We start from the raw sequence: 23,502 nt of genomic DNA, 5'->3' as shown, positions 1-23,502 counted from the left end.
AAACTCCGATACATAAACTAACTTTAGAATTGGCGTCATTAATACATTTTATGTGTATTATAATCTTATTTAAATATTAAATATATATTAAATTATATATCTTACCTTCAATGACCGAGTCTTCCAGAGCATATGAAAATTTATACAAATATACTGGCGTATACTTAGCAGTGGCTTCTGCTTGACGTAGTAATGGATGAATATATGCAACGTCACTAGAATACTAAATCATAATATACATTTTAATAATTATAGATAAAATGAATACATTAGACAAAATTGTTGTCTTGTTGTATTTACTCGTTATCGACGTGTTCTAGTTCTAGAAACATCTACTACCACATAAGATTTTGATATAAAAAAAACGTTCTATAAAATTTCTACTCTATTTACTTCGATTGCTTATTAATTACACACATCAAAAAAAAATTTGGTTGAAAACTTTTTTGGTTTTAAAAGCGGATTTTTATTGTTCTTTATTGCCGAAACCAAATCTAGTTTTAGTTTTTTTGTATCACCCATAGACTATGAGCAACCTGCTTTTTGTTATATAGTTTAAAACCCCTAAAGGGTATGGAGATGGACAAAACACGACAACACGAGGACCACTACACTTCCTCTAGGTGATTTCTTGCTCATTAAATCAAATCATGGTTTTTATTTATAGTAGGTTACTTGAAATACTGATACAGTGTAGTACTGTAGGTTTCACTAGTCAGATGTAAATGGTTTATTCTTTCTTTCTTTTTTTTTTTTTATTTGAAGCTTCTTGTGTAGCCTTTACTGTGATGAGTCGCTTATAGAGCTTCTATGTTAAGTGACCAACAGTAGTCGTCCATCATGTTGGCGTTTTTCCATTAATTTAATATCCTGGTGAAAACTCTCATACTGCTCCTCACTAACGCCTGCCAAATTTTCCGGGAAGTATGTAAGATGTCTGTTCAAGAAGTAAACTTTCAGGCTTTTCAAACATTCTAATCTTCTAAACTTCTTTGATATGTTGGTTACAATAGTACCATATTCTGGGTCTTTTGCACTTTCTATGAATTTTGTAAATTGCTTGAATTATACCCATAATTCTTTCTAATTTATGGTCATTTCGATTTCAAATCAAATTTTCAAAGATCCTTCTTTACTTTGGGCTTCTGAAAGGTTTGGAAACTTTTGGATGAGATGCTTGAAACTAGGTCCATCTTTAGGTAATGCCTTTACAAACTGTTTCATGAGGCTCAACTTTATATACAGAGGTAGTAGGACAATGTTTATAGGATCTACGAGTTTTTTTTTTTTGAAGCATATTCATCTCGATGAGTTTTAAAGACTTTCTCTTCTCACAGGTCACTTCTTTCTCTTGCTGACCAAGAAGCATTCATTTTACTTTTAAATCGCCACATATTATACAACAATGAACATAATAGCCAATTTTATTCAACACCATTTCTAGGTTGTAGTATATGGAGAAATAAAAATATCGGGAAAGAAACGAAAGGCAGAATTTACAAAACAGTCATCAGACCAATAATGACATACGCGGCAGAAACAAGACCTGACACAAAGAGGACAAAAAGGATGTTAGAAACAGCAGAGATGAAAACACTTAGAAAAATTGATGGTAAGACACTATGAGACGGAGCTAGAAGTACAGATATACGACGTAGATGCAAGGTAGAGAACATCAAGAACTGAGTAAGAAATAGAAGAGTAGAATGCAATGATCATCTAAGCCGAATGACAACTAATAAAGTAGTAAAGACGGCAAGAGACGGTTTCCCAATAGGAAGAGGATCTGCAGGAAGACCACGAAAACAATGGAACGACAACTTACTGGAGGCACATTGAAATACAGACAGAGTCATATCTATATAAAAAGAAGAAGAAGAAGAAGACTATTTCTAGGTTTTTATGGCTTTCTTTCATATGTACACAATGCCCAATAGGTATAAATACATATGTGTTACCATTGTGTAATAATACAGCTTTTTAACTAGCTTTGGAAGAATCAATAAACAGTCTCCTTGTTTGTATTTAACACCGAACTCATTCATCAGACCTGTAATGTCTGAGCAGTATATCAAAACATTTTTGTTTAAAAAATGTTGAAAACTGCAGCTCTCTCTTCCTATTCACCGTTTATACCTACATGAGCAGAATAGCCAATTTTATTTAACACTATTTCTAGGTTTTAATGGCGTCCTTTCATATGTACAGAATGATCAACAAGTATAAGTGCATAAGTATTACCATTGTGTAATAAAACAGCTTTTAAACTAGCTTTGGATGAATTAGTAAGCAGTGTCATAAATGCTGTTTCCAAGTACCAACAAGTTCTTTTCTTTTAGTCTAGATCCAAGCAATTTAGCTTGTTCTTTTGTTAACCCAAGATCCCTAACCAAGTAATCGTTAGGCTCTATCTGTGTAAACAGTTTAGGTTATATTTTTTGTCGTACATTGGAACTATTCATGCTCATGCTCATCTAGCTCTGACTGGATATCAGCAAACACTTCATCCTGAATATAATTCAAATCACTTGGCTGTTCTGGAACTGGTAAATTTACATTGTGCCCTGCTGTGAGTTTTATGCTCCTTTCATACAATAGGAACAGCAAACTTAAAGGCTTTTTTTCTTCTTTTTTGACTATTTTCTAAGATCTTCAACACAAACATAACATATCCTATGCGGGGCTCAAGATTTATCCTGATCACCAAGTTAATTCCAAAATATGAGTAATAAATCTTTATTACAAAGTCTGTAACATTTCTTTGGTGTTTTTTAGTAACAAACTTACCACAAATATAACAAAAAGTATCCTCAGAGTTTATACAACAACGATTAGACATTTTACTGATCACATGTGCTAAAAACCATAAAGTGAAGGTAGATAACCTTACAGTAAACAAAACAAAACACTATAATGAATCTTATATACTAAAACGTTAAGCCCTTTTCTTGTCCACTACTTTACTCAAAAACCATATTAGATAATTAAAATATTTTTTCGGAATATTATTAGTATTACGTATGAGATTGTCAAGATATACTTTTGGTACAAAAATTCACTTCCGGTTTTGAGATGACCGGAAGTTAAAATTTACTTTAAGTTTTAGACCCCACAATGTATATATAGATCGAAAGGTCTTGTCGAGACGAATCTAAATATGTACTTCCGGTTGCGATCCGACATCGGAAGTGACCCGAAACGCGCATAAAACGTCAAGATAGAGCAAATCTGACACCGGATTCGTGATCAGCATGCAAAATTAACTGCTAAATGATATCCATGTCGACATTTGATGAACTAAAAATTGCATTCTGGTTTTGAGGTCGACTTCCGGTTTCGTTTTTATTAGTCAAATCAATAGAGAATTCAACGTAGAGTTCAAAGATGTAAGTTCACGAAATTATCAATTATAGTTTTTGAGTTATTGATAAAAAATATTTTTACTTCCGGTCATTGTATATATTGTATATTTTTCTCGCAAAATAAAAATTTCATTTAAAAAACTCGATGTCGAGTTGGTCCGCTAGTATATAGTAAATGTATTTCAGTAGTGTTGCCAACTTTTCCACACCCAGTACAAGTTATATTACAATTCCATTTAAACTATATTAAAGCTGTTAAATTCTTAAACAACTCACAAAATTTAATAACTTTAAGATTATATGTTATTAAATGATAAGCGGTACAGCTTAATAAGTGAAATATTTGGGTTTAGCTCTCTAAAAAACATAAAAATAAGTTGTTTTAAGTAAGATAGTTTTTTCGTCGTTGACCTGTGTTAGTTAAAGCTATCACTAATCAAAGCTTTACTGTGATAAGTGTAGTAGTGTCTGGGGGCTAAGGAGACTGAGACCTCTGAAGCCCTTAAGAAGACATCGAAGAGGATGTCGAAAGATTGGCGCAATGATAATCGACTCTCGATTGAACCCGAAAGATTGGTGAGTTTAATATTAATTCCTGGAATAATATTAATCTTAGCTCTAGGTTTAATTGTACTAACCGCCGAAACCTTTCGGAACATAACATAATATATATATATATATATATATATATATATATATATATATATATATATATATATATATATATATATACATATATATATATATATATATATATATATATATATAAATATTTATATATATATATATATATATATATTTATATATATATATATATATATATATATATATATATATATAAACTTAATAATTATAGAGTCCTAAAAAACAAATAAAAAACTTACCCTGACAAATGCTGTTTTGTTTTCCAAAAATTTACTTTCTGTGTATATTGCTTTTATAGCTTTCCCGGCTTTGGCCTTATTCTTTTGTGGTATGTTGAGCTTGTCGTTGGCAATGAGAGATGGCAGCTGATCTACTTTTCTGGCATCACTTTCATATTCTTCTTCGTCTGTTGCTAAAATATTTAGAAACATTTTTAATAAAAGTTTATTGAGAAAAATTAACAAGAAATATAGAAAAATAAAAAAAAAACACTAGAGATAATGTGTTTTATGTTATATATACCAGGACAAAGAGGGCGCTACTAATTAAATATTAATGCTAATTTCCATGTTTGGTTAATCTAAGTCTAAAATTTCAGTGCGACGCGAGTAGAGACAAACTATTAATGTTAACAAGCGAGCTAAAAATGGAAATAAATCGTGAATGATTTCACTGCATAACTTTTTGTAAGGTATATAAAACAACTACGTAAACAAGAATGCATCTTCAATTTGATTTCTGTTTTCGGCAATGGAATACCTCATTATTTATCACAATAAACCCCCTTAATTTATAACTTGCTATGAAAGAGTGTAATATCATAAATGCTTTCTGTTTATGAAACAGTGTCACTAGATGTCACTAGGTGAAAATGTTGGGTGTTGGGTTTATGTTTCTGAAAATGTGTTTATTTACCTACTAATTCTGTTAGAGATTCTTCGGAGTTATAACCCATTAGTACGGGTACCAAATTAAAGTTTCCATTTTCAAAATCTTCTAACATCGGTCCGGTAACAAAGCTATCAGAGCTGTTTGGATCTTCAACCACAGGTTTCCAATATTCTCCCTTCAAAAATCCAATCTTTTCGTTTGACCTAAACTGTTGCAAAACACAGTATTTTTAGAATATTAAAATATTACTGAATTTAGTAGATTTATACTTGTTTCAAAATACTTTAAGAGTAAATTCAAAGATAAAGAGATTTGAAATATTGTAAACAAAAAATTAAATACTCTGCTGTAAAATAAAATATGTTTTTCTCTTGTTTTTAGGTTAGGTTAGGTTAGGTTATATTGGGTCGCCATCTACCAATAAGAGGGAGCAAGGGATGATGGGATATTTGGGGACCCTACATCTGGTTTTTCTCAGCACAGATCTAAAGCCAACTGTTGTCGGTTTCACGGTGGACCGATCATTGATGGTCTGCGACCGGTTCATCGGTTAGGGAACGGGTGTACGGGGAGAGTAAAATGGGAAGTAAAGTGGGAAGTAGAATCTCCACCAAAGGCAGTCGCCTTTGGTGGAGATTTAAAAGATTCGAGCCAAGAAGACAAGACACTGGAGAAAGCTAAGTGATAAATTGGAGGACCCATTTGAAGAGTAGGGACGAGGGTAGATGTACACCCGAAACGCTTTTAAGAGATTATAGTGAAATCTCCGATTATCTCTCGGACAGAAATATTCTAAGCAAAAGAGATGTGGTTTTAGATGTAACGGCTGGGATGCCTTAGGAATCTATCCTTTCCTATAAACAATGAATGTGGGAGGATATTAATTAGCATTATTTGAAACTCACTGCAAATAAAATCAAGTAGAGATTGCTTAGATATCCTAGAAAGAGAAAAGGAGTGATTTTTAAAATTTAAGGTGTGCGGGTCGCTTCTAAGGAAACAGGAAAGTATTTGGGGGTGATTCTGCATATTTGAGGAGAAAATTTTCGGGTGATTATCTGCAGGGCAAATCAGACATTATGTCTTTAATATGTGCTTTTTCCAGTAGCGTTGGGGAGGATAATTCCTAGAATTGGAGGACCCAAATTTGACAGAAAAAGGGTAGAAACACCTACCCGTAAAAGACTCATGGTACATGTGGACAAAATAGGTTTGCCGTGTGTAACATATGCTTACAGGACTGTATTAGCTACGACCCTGTGAGTAATTTATCGGTTGTGTTTCACTGCATATTATTGAGCGTAAAAAAGATCGGCTGTTTCGACGTAGCGTCAGAACATTGAACAAAATGGAAGTTGTGACGAGAGGGTCACGTCCATTAAGATGTGGCAAATAGAATGGGACGCAACATTGGATGTGGCGCAGTCGATGAAGTCGTTGGTCCCTTACTTGGAAAGCTGGATGAACTGTAAGGGCAGGCGTGTAGTTTATTATCTTATGTAGGAACTTTCTGATTATGATTATTTCTGTACTTAACTTCACGGGTTCAGAAGGGCTAAATCTATCGAATGCCTTTATGGCAACAGTTTGGACAATGTGACACATACAGTGCTGAAATATGTCAGGTAATCAAGCGAAAGAAATAATCTTGAGAGAAGGAGAGTGTGTGAGATAAGGTTTGATTATGTGAAGCAATTGTGAAGAGAATGGTATCGGGTGAAAAGTGGTGAAAAGTGATCCACAAGTATATACAGAGAGAGAGAGAGAGTGAGACGACTAAAAGAGAGCGAACTTGCGGGAGACACCTGATCGCTGTGTTGTGAGAATGAGAATTTGAAGCGAACAGTTAGAACGGGATTGGAAGGATATTTATTAGAAGTGTGCATTGAGACAATCAAATGTCCAAAGAAGACCATCTCGTCAAGTTACTCGAAGTAACAGGTGTGAGAATTAGTTCGTCTTATTCGTCTCGGGGTGTGGAAGCACAACGGGGTCTCCATAGGGCCAAACTGATCGGCTAGGTCTCAATTTGGTAAAGAACCCAACACTACCACGATATTTACTCTCTTATCACGCTGCAAATTCCCTACCTCGTGATGACAAAATAAGGTTATAGTAGGTTAAGTTAGAAATGAGTAGTCATATTAGAAATAGAAACTTTTGTCTTCCATAAGCGATTCCCATTTTTGATTAATATAATTTTAAAAATATAGATAATATACAAGCTGCCCTTCATATTATAATCTTTAAGTTTTAAATAAAAAAGTTTATAAAACATTTCTTCTCTGGATAATTATATTAGCAAGGATAAATGTTTTTTGTTATTATTGTATAATTATGTCTGTTTTTTTACTAGGAAATAGTGCAAGATAAATTACTTACTCCAGCTTGAGCTCTGATAATATCTGAGAAAGGTACCGATTGGAGATGTTCCATCAGTTCGGTGTTGTTATTGGAATTAAATGAAGAGTTAACTCGTCTTCCTAGTTCGAAAGCTCTATCCCGATAACCAATCTGGTTCCCAAAAATATTCAGCGATGATCCACTTTGCTGGATCACAGCACTGAATAATCCTATAAAACATAAAATATGAATAGCAATAAACCTAGAAAACATTAGGGCTACATTTATTTGGTACATACTCAAAAACACAAAATAAAAAACAACTACTATCAGCGAGTAGTGTATTATATAATTATGTAATGAAAACATATGTTCAAAACATGCTCGTACAAATATAAATATATATATATATATATATATATATATATATATATATATATATATATTTATATATATATAAAGGTAGAAGGCATCGGCGTAGCTTGCAAAAAAGGAAAAAAATATAATAAAATATGTGTATAAAATGGAAGGTGCAACGACATTAGAATAGGAGAATGGTAACTTGGAAAAGTTTGACTACAGGAACAATTAGACCAATTTGTGGCATAGCTCGCAACAAAGCGAAAAATATATATTAAAATATGTGGGTAGTAATCCACTTTGTTCTTTCATTTTCGTTGTTTTCTCTCCTAATCGAGCTGATTGATTCTTTTGTAAAGCTTTCCAATTCAAAATTTAATGCTAATACCCTGATAGTTACTACAGTCTCTCCTATTTCCCTTTTTATAAACGGAATTTATGTAAGAGCTTTTTGAATCCCTTGGAAGGGTTTCATCTTCTAGACACTCATTGAATACAAAGCAAGTCATATGCTCTTGTGGTTGTATGTTTAATAAACTCGATGGGTAAATCGCCTGGTCCTGGAGCTTTATTATCCTTAATATTTTGTAGAGCTGTTTCAATCTCTTCTGTTGTAATGATATCCACTCTGTTAACCCCCTGTTTCTTCTATAGGTTGCTATCGTAGTCTCTCTGCCGTTTCTTTGCCGTGTTTAGCTTTCTTCTTTTATTTGTATTTTTTTATAAGAGCCTTTATAGTTTTTCAAGATTTTCTAGATCTAGATTCCCCTATCATTGAGCTAATTTCAGCAAACATAATTTGTATTTTTTTTATTAATTTCTTATTTTACTATATGCTTATGTCTAGAGTTATATATATAAAAGTGATGCAATATAATCAATAAAAATAGATTAAACCTATTGTGTTCGCATATCACAGAACATTTCTATAGTGCCAGAATAAATCGATGATCGTGTAGAAAATACTGTATCTTATTAGCGGAGGTGTTTTTCGAGAGTTTCAATGCAATCATTCTGTAAACTTTACACTCTGTACGTAAGACCCATACTTGAATACGCTGGACCAACGTGGTATCCTGATCTGGTTTGAGACAAGACTATGTTGGAAAACGTCCAAAGAAAAGCCACCCGAATTTCTTTGGGACCGAGAAGACCTTCCTATGCAGAAAGATTTAGTATGGCTAACCTAACTTCTTTTGAACTTCGCCGACAACGTGGAGACTTAATTAAAACTTTTAAAATATTAAAATTCAATTTTTGAAATCTCGATGAAATGTTTATCATTAATCAAGATGAACGCCTCAGAGGTCATCAGTTCAAACTGAAGAAAGAAAATTTTTCAACAAGATTAAGGCAGAACTTTTTACCAAATAGAGTTTTTAAGTGCTGGAATAACCTTAACGATAACATTGTCTCTGCTCCCTCTACCAACTCGTTCAAAAACAGACTTGACCGTTTTACATTATAGTTAAAATATTGTTTTTCTTTTAAACCAAAAATTGTAATTTTATTTCTTTTATTTGTAATTTTTGTTTTTTACTAGTAGGTTATTAATGCAATTTCTTTGTTTTTGGGCATAATAGGGACTTAGTTTAAAGATTATTTATAATTTATTTACATTTTAATATAAAGTACTACAAACCTTTACTGGATTTGCTAAGTAAATGGTATCCGACTGAAATAGCTCCGGAACCTTCGCCTCCTAGAACAACGTTATTAGGATTGCCACCAAATAAGTGAATGTTTTCTGAAACCCATTTTAATGCCAGATTTTGATCTTTTATACCCAAATTTCCAGGAATATTGTTGTCATTGAGTGTTAAGAAACCTGCAAAAATACAATTTACTATAATTGTTTATAGCTATTTAATGAAAAACTATTTCTATAAAATTATAAATATATTCAAAAAATGTTCAATTGCATGTTCAATGTTATTTAAGTTTATTTTAAACAAAAAAATATATAGTTACCTAGCGCTCCCAAACGGTAATTAATTGTCACTACAACAATATTTTGTTCCAGAAAATATTTTGGATTAAATTGAGAGATACCACCAGAACCCTCAAAGAAACTTCCGCCGTGAATCCAGAAATACACCGGAAGCGAAGAATCTGATCCTGGTTTCTAAAAAATAATAATCTCACTAATATGATAATATAAAGGCTGTTACAATTTTAATATATTTTGTTTTAATGTTTGCGCGTCCACTAAATTTTTATTTAATTTAACCCTAAAACAACAACGTGAAAGTAGGTTTACGATACTAACAACGTGGCGTCGTATATGACTCCAAGAGAACTGGCCGTAAAGCATAACAAAAAGTACATTATTTTTTAAATAAAGTGTTTTTATTTTTGGTTATAAACATATATATATTCATAAATTGTATACAAAAATGTTTTTGCATATATAACAAATGAGAAACTTAAAATAAAACTGTGGTACTGGATAAAAGTATAAAAAAATATTGACGATAGTTTTTTGACAAAATGCAACAACTGAACAAATTTTTTTATATATAATGACACATAACAAACCAAAGGATACACTTTTATAAACGAAAAGTATATTATAAACAACGTGAAAGTAGGTTTACGATACTAACAACGTGGCGTCGTATATGACTCCAATAGAACTTGCCGTAAAGCATAACAAAAGTACATTATTTTTTAAATAAAGTGTTTTTATTTTTGGTTATAAAAATATATATTCATAAATTGTATACAAAAATGTTTTTGTATAAATAACAAATGAGAAACTTAAAATAAAACTGTGGTGCTGGATAAAAGTATAAAAAAATATTGACGATAGTTTTTTGACAAAATGCAACAACTGAACAAATTTTTTTATATGTAATGACACATAACAAACTAAAGGATACACTTTTATAAACAAATAGTTTACTTGCAGTCACACCAAATGCACAGGCGGTGTTCGGCCAGACCATTTTCGGGCAGTGCTCATATTTATCGCGCGCTTTTCGGTTTTTGCTTCTTCTTCTTGGGCAAAAATCACAGCGACCCATTGAACCTTAGGGCTTTTGTTCTATTATTTCTTCATCTTCACAATTTAAAATGTTTTTGATACTGCTGCAGATTTGTCTTGGCAAGTGATTATTATACATTCGTTCTTTTAAACAATCTTTAACCAAAATGAACGACAGCTTCTTTAGAAAGTTTGATAGAGACAGTGGTTTATTAACATTTAGTTTATGTATGACGTAACTGTTGACTATCCAACATGCCATAGAAAATTCGCAATGACGATCTGCAAGTTTTTCTGGCGACTGTTGTTAAATGACTGAGTTGATCAAACGTATCTACACCACCTTTTGTACTATTGTACAACAAGATTATCTCTGGCTTTTTCGATTCTTCATCTATATCATCTTGAGTATGCATAGACGATAAAAGAATGACGTTTTTATTTATTTTTTTTTTTGGAACGAATGACACTAGTGTTTTTCTCATCAAAAGCAAATAGAGATGATGAAACTTTTTTTTTTTTTTTTTTTTTTTTTTTTTGTGGCTTTAGCACTTAGCTATTTAGCCAATTACATATTGAGATATAATAAAAGAAAAATTACTAATATCAATATTCTGACATAATTAATACTAAAGAAAAAAAAAAGTGTATGCATATACACCTAAGTGCATACATAAGTGTACATTATACAGTGTATACATACATAAGTGTATAATCTATACTATTAATTGCTAGAGCAAAAAGTGTATCTATTCGAGTCAAAAAACCTCATAAAATCCCTATAACTGAATCAAACAGAAAGAGAAAATTATATCAAGAAAAAACAAATATAAGGAACAACAGGGATACTCACTTCTCGTCCAGGGACCCATCAGGACATTTGTTTAAGACATTACTAGCAATAGGTCACGGAAAGAAAGGTAAATAAACAATTGGGTTAGAACAAAGGTTAACGAGCTTAGCTGAGATTGACTACAGACACACATTTGCACTATGTATAAATTTAATCAAACAATCATAAACTTTTTTATTATTAGTAGCCAAAAGGTTATTTATTTGATATGGAGGAAATATTTTTAGAGTTTGCAAGTTGTTTAAAAGAGATCCTGAATGCTGAAGATATTTGGAACACTTAAAAAAGATATGGTTAAGATCTCCTTGTTCTTGACAAGTTTCGCATAAGTCTGAATTATATATTTTGATTTGAGCAAGATGAACAGGATAACAAGCGTGGCCAAATCTCAATCTTATTAAAGTTGTTGTATATTTACGAGCGGTATTGAAATTCTTAAACCATCTGGAATTAGGGATGTGTGGTTGTATATGCACGTATTGTGTTGTTGAGTGGTCGCAAAAAGTTTGCCAGGCGGTATTCCAACGATCTGTTTGATTTCTTTTAGAGATGAGAAAAGCATCAGGAACACAAATTCTCTCATCTGGTAAAATTTCAGCTGTCGAGGTTATTGCAGCTTTTGCAATGTAATCAACATGTTCATTATGTTTTATACCAACATGAGCCTTTACCCAAATAAAATTCGTAGTTTTATTTTTATTTTTAAGGTTAACAAGTATGTTCTTAATTTGGTAAATAAAAGGATTAGAATTATAATTGGGTAACTTTGTATTTTTGAGAGATAATAAGACTGATAATGAATCGGATATTATTAAAACTGCATTATTGTTTACGAAATATTTCAAGGCTTCAAGAATTGCAAAAGCTTCAGCACTAAAAATTGAGCAATTGAGAGGTAGTTTGAACATTTTTTCTATTGACTTGGATGGAATGTAGAAAGCACATCCGGTCCCTTCCGATGTTTTGGATGCATCTGTATAGATTACAGTTGCCATGGGCCATTTTTTTATGTAAGAATTTAAGATGCATGAATCTAATGATGGAATACTATAATATGTTGGTATGTATATATCAGCTTCATTAAAAAATGCGAAATAGTCGTTAATCTCAAGGTTGCTAATACTGTTGGTATACTTATTGTTACACATGGATCTAAAGGCCGTGCAAAGGGTTGGTGAATTTTTATGAATCCAGTAACTGTTTGTTAGATCCTCGGTATTTAGCGAGCTTATGCCAGAATATAAAGAATTATTGATATATGAAATTTTCACTACAAATTTTTCACTTAGATAATCCCGTCTAAAATTTAAAGGAGGTTCTAAAGCTTCAACATGCAATGGAGCTATTGGAGTAGACTTCATTGCTCCCATACAAGTACGTAGAACAGTCCGTTGAAATACATCAATTTTATTTAAAATTTGTTTACTTGCTGATCCATAAAGTATACATCCATAGTCCAGAATGGATCTGATATAAGATTTGTAAAAAAGCAAAGCTGTTTCTACGTCAGCACCCCACCAAGTTTTAGAAATTGATTTTAAAAAATTGAGACCTTTATTGCTTTTGCCAAGCATATACTCGATGTGTACTTTCCATGTTAACTTTTGATCTAGAAACATACCTAGATATTTTATTGACTTACAGAAATTTAAACTTTGGCCATTTAATAAAATAGTATTTATGTTTGGAATATTATGTCGTGAAAAAATGCACACGTTTGATTTATTAGTGGATAAATTAAAACCATTTTTACAAAACCAGTTTGAGAAATGTTCATGTAATTTTCTTAAAATTGTAAGGGAAGTTTCATATTTACTCCTTTCTGTATAGACTAGGAAGTCATCAGCATATTGGATTGTTTTGTAAGTGATACTTGGTATATTAAGACTATGAAAATCGGCAGTATACAGATTAAAAAGAAAAGGGCTTAAGACTGATCCCTGAGGTAATCCCCAACTATTATAACGTGGTCCAAGAAATTCATTTTTATAGTTTCTAACGTATAAGCGTCTATTAGTGTAGAAATTAATTATGGTTTGTGCCAGATTTGTGGGTATTTGAAATTGATTGATCATTTTATCTTTTAATCGAGGTAAACAGACACTGTCATAAGCACCTTCTCTATCTAGAGATAAAGTAGGCAAATAGTTATTTCTAGAAAAGTTACTCTGTATGTCCGTTACAAGTGTAGCTAGTGCATCTAAAGTTCCACATCCTCGTTTGTATCCAAACTGATTATCTGGTAGTAATTTTTTGGTATGGACCCACCATTCTAGTCTATGTTTTAACATCCGTTCCAAAGTTTTAAATACACAAGAAAAGAGAGAAATGGGTCGATAAGATTCTGCTGAATTTGGATCTTTTGCAGGCTTTAGAATCGGAATAACAATGATGTCTTTAAAAAAATCTACCTCAGAATTGTCTTGAATGATTCGATTTAAAAAGTCTAATAGAAAATGTTTTGCTACTTCTGGGAGGTTAATAAGCATGGAGTATTTGATATGATCGTATCCTGGACAATTATCTTTACGATCATTTATAGCGAAAATTAGTTCATTGTAAGTGAAAGGTTTTAGTAGAAAATGATTTTTTTCAGATGGGGTTGAATCTATGTAGCTGGATTTTTGAGGGTTCGCAGTTGGTGGTGCAACTTTAATAAGAAAGTCATCCATCCATTTTTGATCGAAAGATTTTATTTTTGATATTGGTTTTCTGTAAATTTTTCTAGCTTGATTCCAAAGAGTTGTAGCTGGTGTATTTTTATTCAGGGAAGAGACCCATTCAATCCAATGTTTCTTTGCTATATTTTTTAATGTTTTTTTGGTTCTAGCCGAGATCTCCTGGTATTGAACGTAATTTTCAAAATTAGTGTTTTTTTTGTAATTTATTAAAGCCAATTTTCGTTGTTTGATAATATTGTCACAATCAATATTCCACCAAGGGGGTGGGTGCCGTTTACATTTATAAGGTTTATATTGGGGTATAGCTGCTTCTGCGGCCGTATTTATATTATTAATGAAGAAGGAGATTCAGTTAGATTATCCGAGTGACTGTTGTTCGTATCGTGCAAAATCTGAATCGTCGAGGTATATAACGCCCAATTGGCTTTTTTAATATTCCATTTATTTTTAGGAGATATTTCATTTTCATTAATTGCAAAAATTAATTCTATAGAAATGACATAGTGATTTGATCCTAGGGTATCAGAGATGACATTCCAAGATGTTTTGTTAACTAGTTCAGGTGAACAGAAGGTTACATCAATAGCTGAATCCCGTTGATCAGGACGTCTTAAAATCGTAGGTTCTCCATTGTTTAAAACAGTTAAATTTAAATCATCTGCGACATTTATTAGTTGTGATCCTGTGGTATCATTATTATGACAGCCCCATATAGAGTGGTGTGCATTAAAATCACCACCTATAATTAAAGGCCCATCAAACTGTTCAAAAATTTTTACCCAATCTTCATATATTGTTTGTATTTTTGGAGGTTTATAAATAGATACAAAATTTAAAGATAAAGTTCCATATTTAACTTGTACAGCACACACTAAAATATTTTCATTGTAATTTATATTGATCTTATGTTCCACAAATTGAAGAGATTTGTGTACTAAAATTGCCACACCAGCATAGCCATCGTTTCTGTCATTGCGTATTATATTGTAACCACTAAAACTATATTGTTGATTTTTTTTAAACCAAGTTTCGCTTATAAGAGCAATGTCGATATTTTTATCAAAAAGAAATTGTACCAGACTATTTTTGTTAGCTATAGCAGAACGTGCATTCCATTGCATTATATTTAAATTGCGTATTTTAGGATTAAATTTTATTGGTTTTTCAAAATATCCTCCAATACTTGTTCTATACTACTTGTAATTACGTTAATATCAACAGGTTGTCTGTTGTTACTTGAAATTATTTTATTAATAAAGTCCATGATAAAAATTGATAAATTGCTAGCTATACTGCTTTTTTTGATTTCCAAACTAGAGTAGTTTGGTTTATTTGAATTTATTGTCAAAGGTTGTGAAGGTCCAAAGGTGAATGGAAATAATGGTTTTTGAACAGGTGATTGGATAGTGGGAGAGTTTGATTTTCTCTTTTTTTTGGTTGGAGGTCTATCCCTCGCATGAGTTTGTTGGGAAAAGGAATTATTTTGATTGCCATTGAAATTTGTAGAGATTTGATTACGATTTGGATGAGATAACGATATACGATCGTTGTTAGGAAGTTCTGGAAAATGTTTATCATAATTTGTTAGCGGTGAAAAGGAATTGTGACTTACTAAACTGGATAAAGAATTTTCAGATATTTCTTTGGCTTCCTTAAATGAGGTTTTTTGCTCTATCATTATATTTTTAATTTTTTTTTTGATTGTCATAAGAGGGACACTTTTTTGAGATAGATACGTGATCTCTGCTTTTACAGTGTATACAAAAAATCAAATTTTTATCACAATTGTGTTTATCATCTTTAATCTCACCGCAATTTATACATCTTTCTTGAGTACTGTTACATTGTTTAGATACATGCCCATATCTCAAACATTTGTAACACTGGGTTATTCTACCTACAAATTGTTCAACCGAGAAAAAAAACTCGATTAAAAGCTACGCGATTTGGTAAAATATTCCCCTCAAAAGTAACGACAATAGATTTTTTAGGTACAAATTTGACTGTTTTGTCTTCTTTTTGGACTTTTCTATTTAACCTATATATGTTAGTAACGCGTGAGTCTGATTCGATATTTTCCATGAGATAGTTGATATCATAACGAGTATCAACGTCTCTTATTAACCCTTTAATTTCTAATAAATGGTTCGGTATAAATGCTCTTAAATTTTCTGATTTCAGTAGTGGATGTTTTACTAAATTATTTGCCTCTAGAAGTGATTTTAATAACACTTTAATCCGGTTTCGGCCTATACTTTTAATTTCAAGAATGCTTTTAAGATTAAATTTTTTAAAAAGAATATGACCAACAGTCATTGGATGCAATCTACCTAAATTGTTATTGTCGGTACTTTCTATATATACCCAAATATTTTGCACGTTGTACTTATCTGAGAGGAGATTGAATGTTTTCGGTTCCAACTGCTTCGCTGTTTTCTGGACATCACTATCCTCACTAGATTTATTATTAATATTATTAACACTTAACTCACTGGTATTCATGTCAGTATCTGTCGTCATAAAAGACGTCCCTTTAGTTTTGTCCCCCATCGGGGACCGATATTATTTCGTATTAATTATCAGTTTACACTTTTTAATTATTGTCTATACGTAAAAAGTTAAATCCAAACACCAAGTAATTAGGAACCGGCTCGGCCTTTAACGAAATTAACGACTGACTCGGTCAAAGGAACGATCGATACTGATGATGAAACTTGTTTTCCTTTTGTTTCAATTAGTTGTCGTGGTATTTCTGGCTTGTTTTTTTTAAGCGTTCCCACTACAGTAAGTTCTCTTAACACTTTCGATATTTGATACGAAGTTAACCAGTTATCCATGGTGCAATTTCTATTGGTTCCATATATATTACTTGTAAGATGCAGTACATATTGTGTTGGAATTGGATATTGTACACCCCGTCCGGATATGTCTCCATTGAACTTTCATCAATGGTGAGACATTCGGACGGGGTGTACATCTCTCTACACCGGCCCTCGAACATGTCCCAAACTTCTCTAACAGCAGAAAATTTGTCTGTTGCCTTTCTTGTTAATCTTGTAATTTTATCATCAAGCCTAAGGCATGATATTAAAAATTCAAAACGATTTTTGCACATCATACCTCTAAAAACAGGCGGACCAAACTGCTTAGACCATAAATCGTTAGTCGTAAGATTTGAAGATTTCAAGATATCACTGAGATAATGCAATCCTAATAAAGCGCGAATTTCAACGAGGTTTGTTAGTTGAAGATAACGTTGTTTAGAACAAAAGCGAGCTTTTTTAATGCCTATTTCACAATTTGTGTACGTCACAACAATTTCTAATAGATCGTCTGTAAAAAATAACTGCCACAATTTGTGTATATTCTTTTCATTTCGAGCTGCTCCTTGTGGTCCGAGTGGTCCAAGAAGATAAGTAATTAAATTATGCCGAGATGTTCTTGTATTCTTAGAATGAAAATGTTTTAGATACCATTGGTGACCGTTCTTTGAATAAATTGTTGTGGTATGTTGCGGACTATCTTTACTTGTAGTTGGTTCTGGACTTTCTACCGCTTCTTCGGCAAAAAATTTCTGAATTACGTGCATTAAATTCATCTTCCACATGATCTTTAGTTTCCTCCAAATACGCAGTCTGGCTTTCCTCGCTCTCAATACATATGTCACTATCGTCAGTGTCGTCCAAAACCAATTTCTCAAGTTCATCATGAGTTAAAGGCCGCTTTCTTTTATAAAGATTGTTCATCTTGGGGTTGTACTTAACTTCAAATACATAACTTCAAAAAATTATTTGCATGTACCCTCTTACTTGCGTGATCGTTGTCACTGAACTAAAAGGTACTGGAACTGGAAATACAAGCGATGTATGTACAGAAGTGATTACATTTTTCACCGGTCATCGGCGACACCACGTTGTTGTTCTAGGGTAAATTATACATCTTGACACAACAACTGGAGACAAAATATATAAAATAATAACATCTCATCAAATATTGATAAAAAAATACACATAATAAGGTTTAAAACTCAGAAGTACGAGTGAATGTATATCTTAAGGGGAAAGGCGATTCTCAGAAGTACCTTACTTTATAGAGCTTTCCTGTATTTGATATGTTTTAGTTTTTAATACAAATAAAAATAATGTACTGGGACCTGATGCTGGGGCAAATATTGTAAGCCATACCGGTAGCCCAATATTTACCAACTTTATTAAAGAAAAACTACTTAAGATTGTGAGTATTGACTCATTTCCCATATATCCTAAATACTAGTTGGTTTTGTCAGTTTCTTTTCTTGTTTCTAATTTTTTATTTGAATCTTTCTTTTTCGGACGATATGGTTATTTTCGCTCATAATAATCCATGATCACTGCTTGTACTAAACTGGTTTAATACATTTACGTCTGTAAATGACGTAGACGTAAAGACAGCTGAACATAGGCCTCCCGTAAATAATTCCATTGCATACGATCTTAACTACCTTAAATCCAGTTGTGCTGAATGCGTTTGATGTCATCCGATTACCTTATTGGAGGACATCCTCGATTACGATAAGCATCGTATCTACGTCTTCATTTTTAAATGCTCTAGGTCCATCTTTGATTTCTGACTCTGGCAACACATGCTGATTAGTTCCATTTCAGTGTTGTATTTTTTTAAATTGAGTTTGTAACGCCAGTTTTTCTCCAAACTATTTGATATGAAACTCTGTATCTAAGAGATATATTCAACATTGACCTTTCCATTGCTCTCTATGTCACTTCTATCTTATTCATTACTTTTCTCGTAAGGGTAAAAGTTTCTGCTCCATACGTTAGAACTGGAAGTACACATTTATGATTATGACAAAGACCTTCCTTTTCAAGCACATGAGAATAACTGATCTAAAGACTTCCCTCAGTTTTACGTAAGCTGTCCATGGTCCTACTCTCCTGTTTAACTCTGTTGTTTTATTCTCTCTTCCTAATTTAATCTCGTGGCCCAGACACTTATAGGTATACACTTGGTCAATTTGCATTCCATTAGTTAAAATGTGGCATTTGCATTCCATTTTGGTATGAATTGGTAACACTTATTTGACAGCTACGGTGTTGACATTTTAGATTTTTTATTATTTACTAATAATTAAATTCTGTTTTTTTTAACAAAATTAGTGTGATTTAATGCCAAAATATCACTTAAGAAGTTTAATAGTCATTGTAAGGAGATACTACAATGCAGAGTAAAATCCTACCTAGGAGAGTAAAATCCTACAATAAAATGAATGCATGAATAATGTAAATACCCTAAACGAAAATATCGTAGAAGCTATTAGAGAGGCTCAAGTAAAATGCTGCCCTAAAAGACGCCAAGACGAAAAAATAACCATTGAAACAAAGCAACTAATGGAAACTAGAAGAAAAATCAAAGGAAAAGAAAGCATTGACGAAGAAAAACTGCGAAAAATAAACAAAGTAGTATCAAAAGCTATAAGAAAAGATTTAAGGAAATTTAAAAATGAAAAAGTCCAGCGAACTATAGAAGAGAATAAAAGTCTGAAAGTCCTGAGAAGACGACTAAACAATGGAAAATGCGAAATACACAAACTAAAGAAGAAAGAAGGAGTCCCCACATCAAATAGAAAAGAACTACTACACATAGTTGAAGACTTCTATCAAGAACTATACACAAGCCAAAGAGAAGACCAAAAGAACTTGGAAGCAGCCGCATAACGCAAAATTATCAACCAGGGTTCAGAGCTCATGCCAGAGATCACACTAAGCGAAATCCAAGACGCAATGAAAAAGATGAAAAACAACCAAGCGCCTGAAGAAGATGGAGTCGTAATAGAAGCTATAAAGATGAAAGGACGTGCCCTTCTCAACCAAATAAAAATGTTGTTTAACCTTTGTCTAACAAATTGTTGCATACCAAAAACATGGAACAATGCAGTAACAATTTTACTACACAAGAAAGGAGACAAGGTGCTCCTAGAAAACTATAGGCCAATCAGCCTATTGAACCACATCTATAAAATGTTTACCCAAATAATTACGCCAAGACTAGAGAAAAAGTTAGATTTCTATCAGCCCCGAGAACAAGCTGGCTTCTGCTCAAAATTCGGAAAAAACGATCACCTGCAAACAGTAAAAACCTTAATAGAAAAGTCGCTAGAATATAACAGACCACCACTGGTACTTATCTTCGTAGACTTTCACAAAGCCTTCGACAATGTGGAATTAGACAGCATTATAACTGCTCTGAACAATAGTAGAATAGATTACCGGCTCACAAAGCTAGTACAAACATTATACCAAAACGCCACAATGCGTGTAAAACTACATGATGCCACCAGAGAAATTCATATCAAGCGAGGTGTAAGACAGGGCGACACTCTCTCACCTAAATTATTTATAACGGTCCTCGAATACGCCTTTAAAATCCTAAAGTGGGAAAATAAAGGAATAAAAATAGATGGAGAAATGCTCAATCATCTGCGTTTTGCCGACGACATAGTACTTATTATCGAAGATCTGGGTGAAGCACAACAAATGGTACAAGAATAAGAAAACGTATCTTCAACAATAGGTCTAAAGATGAACATCAGTAAGACCAAATTTATGACAAATTTAGTTCCCAGCGAACACATAATCATCCAAAATCAAGTGGTAGAATTGACAGAAAAGTACATATATCTTGGTCATGAAATCAGAATAGGCAAGGACAACCAGACCTGCGAATTTCAACGACGAATAACACTTGCTTGGGCGGCATATGGTTCACTAAGAGACATCTATAAGAGCAACATCCCGATAGCTATGAAACGAAAGACATTTGACCAATGCGTTCTTCCTATAATGAAATACGGAGTAGAAACTGTCACGCTCACAAAAACAACAGCACTAAAAATGCGAGTGGTACAAAGGCGCATGGAAAGATCAATTCTCGGAGTGACAAAAAAAGACAAAATAAGGAATCAAGACTTAAGGAAAAGAACAGGTATCAGTGATGTCGTCGAACGTATAGCCAAGCTGAAATGGAATTGAGCAGGTCACATAGCGAGAATGAAAGACACAAGATGGATCAGAAAACTAATTGACTGGCGCCCAAGAGAAGACAAACGTAGCAGAGGACGACCACCAACACGCTGGATGGACGACATTGGACGAATATCCAAGAAATGGCAACAAGAAGCACAGAACCGTGAAGAGTGGAGAAAAATGGGAGAGACCTATGTCCAGCAGTGGACAGAAGAGGTTGCATGATGATGATGATGATGTAAGGAGATCGTAGCTTCTTTGATTTAATAGTTTGAACAGGAAGGTGATAATAACGGCCATCACTTCCAGCACAACACCATCGACTGTTGTTAGGAAAGTGTGTAATGTATTTTTGTGCTCATTTAGATGCTTAAAATATACATTATTGTTTTAGCGTATAGCTGCAGCTTTAAATTTACATATTTCAACTGTGAGTTCTATTTTTCAGGCCGTAAAAACTAATACACCTCTAACATCACCACCCAAAAAATGTACTAGGCCTAAGAAAGTTACCAATACTGAAATAATAAATACAAGCGAAATTTGTAATACAATTTACAGTATGTATGAACGAAGTAAGTGTATTTTGCGTTAGATATCATAAAGTGGATTAAGTTAAACAGATTTGTTTAACGTGAAATAAAATTTAATTATTTTCAGAAAAACATGTGATTGACCTCTTTATGGATTTAATTGAAGGAAAAAGAAAAGAACTGTTTAGTGTGTTGTCGTATGTAACTCAGTATTATCCTGAAAGACATTGGTTTTAAATGTCTAAAACATACTCCAAGGAAAGGACTGATGAAACAGTGTCATATTGTTGCGAAGAGATCAGAATATTTGAGATTATATCGAAAATATAAACATGAACTATACAAGTTTGTTTTTATAAATAAAACTTGGATTTTTCAGAATGGATCTATTTGTCGCTCATGGCAAAAATAGAATAAAAGAAAAAAATCTATTGAACTGATAGAAAACGGTAATATATTTAATCATATTAAAAACATTCAATGTCATAAAGTTTTACGTCTGCAAGCATACCACTTAATTTTCAATGCTATAGAATTTATATGGGAAATTGCCAAAAACTATTATAAACCGACATATTGGTAGGAATGGCTATAAGGAATGTGATGCTTTAAACATGTAAAAAGAAGCTCTACAAACTATTAGAGCCCAGTTATGGTGGCAACAGTGTCAAATTAGATCTCTTACGTAGATAATGACGTGCCTCGGGACTTCTTCTAAGTATACCAACTGTATGTTCATATACGAGCTTGTTACAATCTGTCTATAGAATGACGCAAGGTGCTAGAAAACCAAAGCATACATAAATTTGTATATTTAAATAATATACTACTATCTTGTGTGCGGTTTTTTATTTAATTTTTAATTATGTGTTGATATTAATGTTTGTAGGGAAAGCTAGTTTAATGCATTTCTTGCATATATCTTGCGATAAAAATAGCAAGTTTTTTAATTCTAACTTTTTCATCCAATACCCTCGAATTAATAAATATAAAACTACTGTTCGCTTACTTACCACAGGTGAATAAATATTAAGCACTAAACAATCTTCGGTTTCTATTAAACCCGTAACAATTGTTGAAGTTGATCTGGGCATTTGTGGACAGATTTTTGTATTACTGGTAGTATCTACTATTCCATCCCAATTATTTAGAGCTACTGGTGGCTAAAAAGTAAAAAATATTTAATATCATAAACAAAATACACGGTGTGCCAAATTTATTTGGAACCCATTTTGACCTTAAATACCTTATATTGATAGCGCATCTATATATTGATAGCGCATATAGCGAGTCTATGTAAGGGTCATTTTTATAAAGGCTTACTTTCAAGATCGTTGCAAAACTCACCTTGTTAATATTTAAATTCAAAAATTAGTATTACTACTAATACGTATCTGGAAAGACTACCCTTGAAATCGTATTAAAGGGCGGATAGTATTTTTATACATTCATATTAAATTTATTTTTTTACAAGGTATACAAATTTTTTAACTACATAAAACAACTTAAAATGAATTAACTAAATTCATTGTGGATGTGTACCCCATGGTTATTTACTAGAACTTGCAGTCTTCGACGCCACTGTGTAACGTTATAAACGTCACATCTCTATTAATTTATATTTAAATAATATTTCATTTTAATTTGTTTATTAATTTATTAATTTCTTTATCTTCAGTTTAATTTTTACTATTTTTTATTTATAAAAGCAGTTGGCGCCCTATGTTTTTTCTTTTCTTCCTCTATCTTTATTTTCTTTATCTTTCTCTGTGTAACGTTATAAACGTCACATCTCTATTAATTTATATTTAAATAATTATTTCATTTTA

At 32.4% G+C, this 23,502-nt stretch overlaps 1 protein-coding gene across 1 annotated transcript in view; it reads right to left on the bottom strand.

The window, feature by feature from the left end:
* The window catches only part of LOC140436167 (para-nitrobenzyl esterase-like), a 39,240-nt gene that overhangs the window by 7,566 nt on the left and 8,172 nt on the right, over positions 1-23,502 (bottom strand). The window contains exons 3-9 of the mRNA XM_072524875.1: positions 22,687-22,836; positions 9,573-9,726; positions 9,244-9,429; positions 7,281-7,471; positions 4,923-5,106; positions 4,247-4,419; positions 106-223 (exon numbers count right to left, since the gene is read on the bottom strand). Of these exons, the coding sequence (XP_072380976.1) occupies positions 106-223; positions 4,247-4,419; positions 4,923-5,106; positions 7,281-7,471; positions 9,244-9,429; positions 9,573-9,726; positions 22,687-22,836 (1,156 nt within the window). The remainder of the gene's footprint in view (positions 1-105; positions 224-4,246; positions 4,420-4,922; positions 5,107-7,280; positions 7,472-9,243; positions 9,430-9,572; positions 9,727-22,686; positions 22,837-23,502) is intronic.

Source organism: Diabrotica undecimpunctata, chromosome 3 (genome assembly GCF_040954645.1).
Source record: "Diabrotica undecimpunctata isolate CICGRU chromosome 3, icDiaUnde3, whole genome shotgun sequence".
In the NCBI taxonomy this organism is placed as follows: Eukaryota; Metazoa; Arthropoda; class Insecta; order Coleoptera; family Chrysomelidae; genus Diabrotica; species Diabrotica undecimpunctata.
Note: the sequence above shows the minus strand (reverse complement) of the source record. Positions and strands in the feature narration are given on the sequence as shown.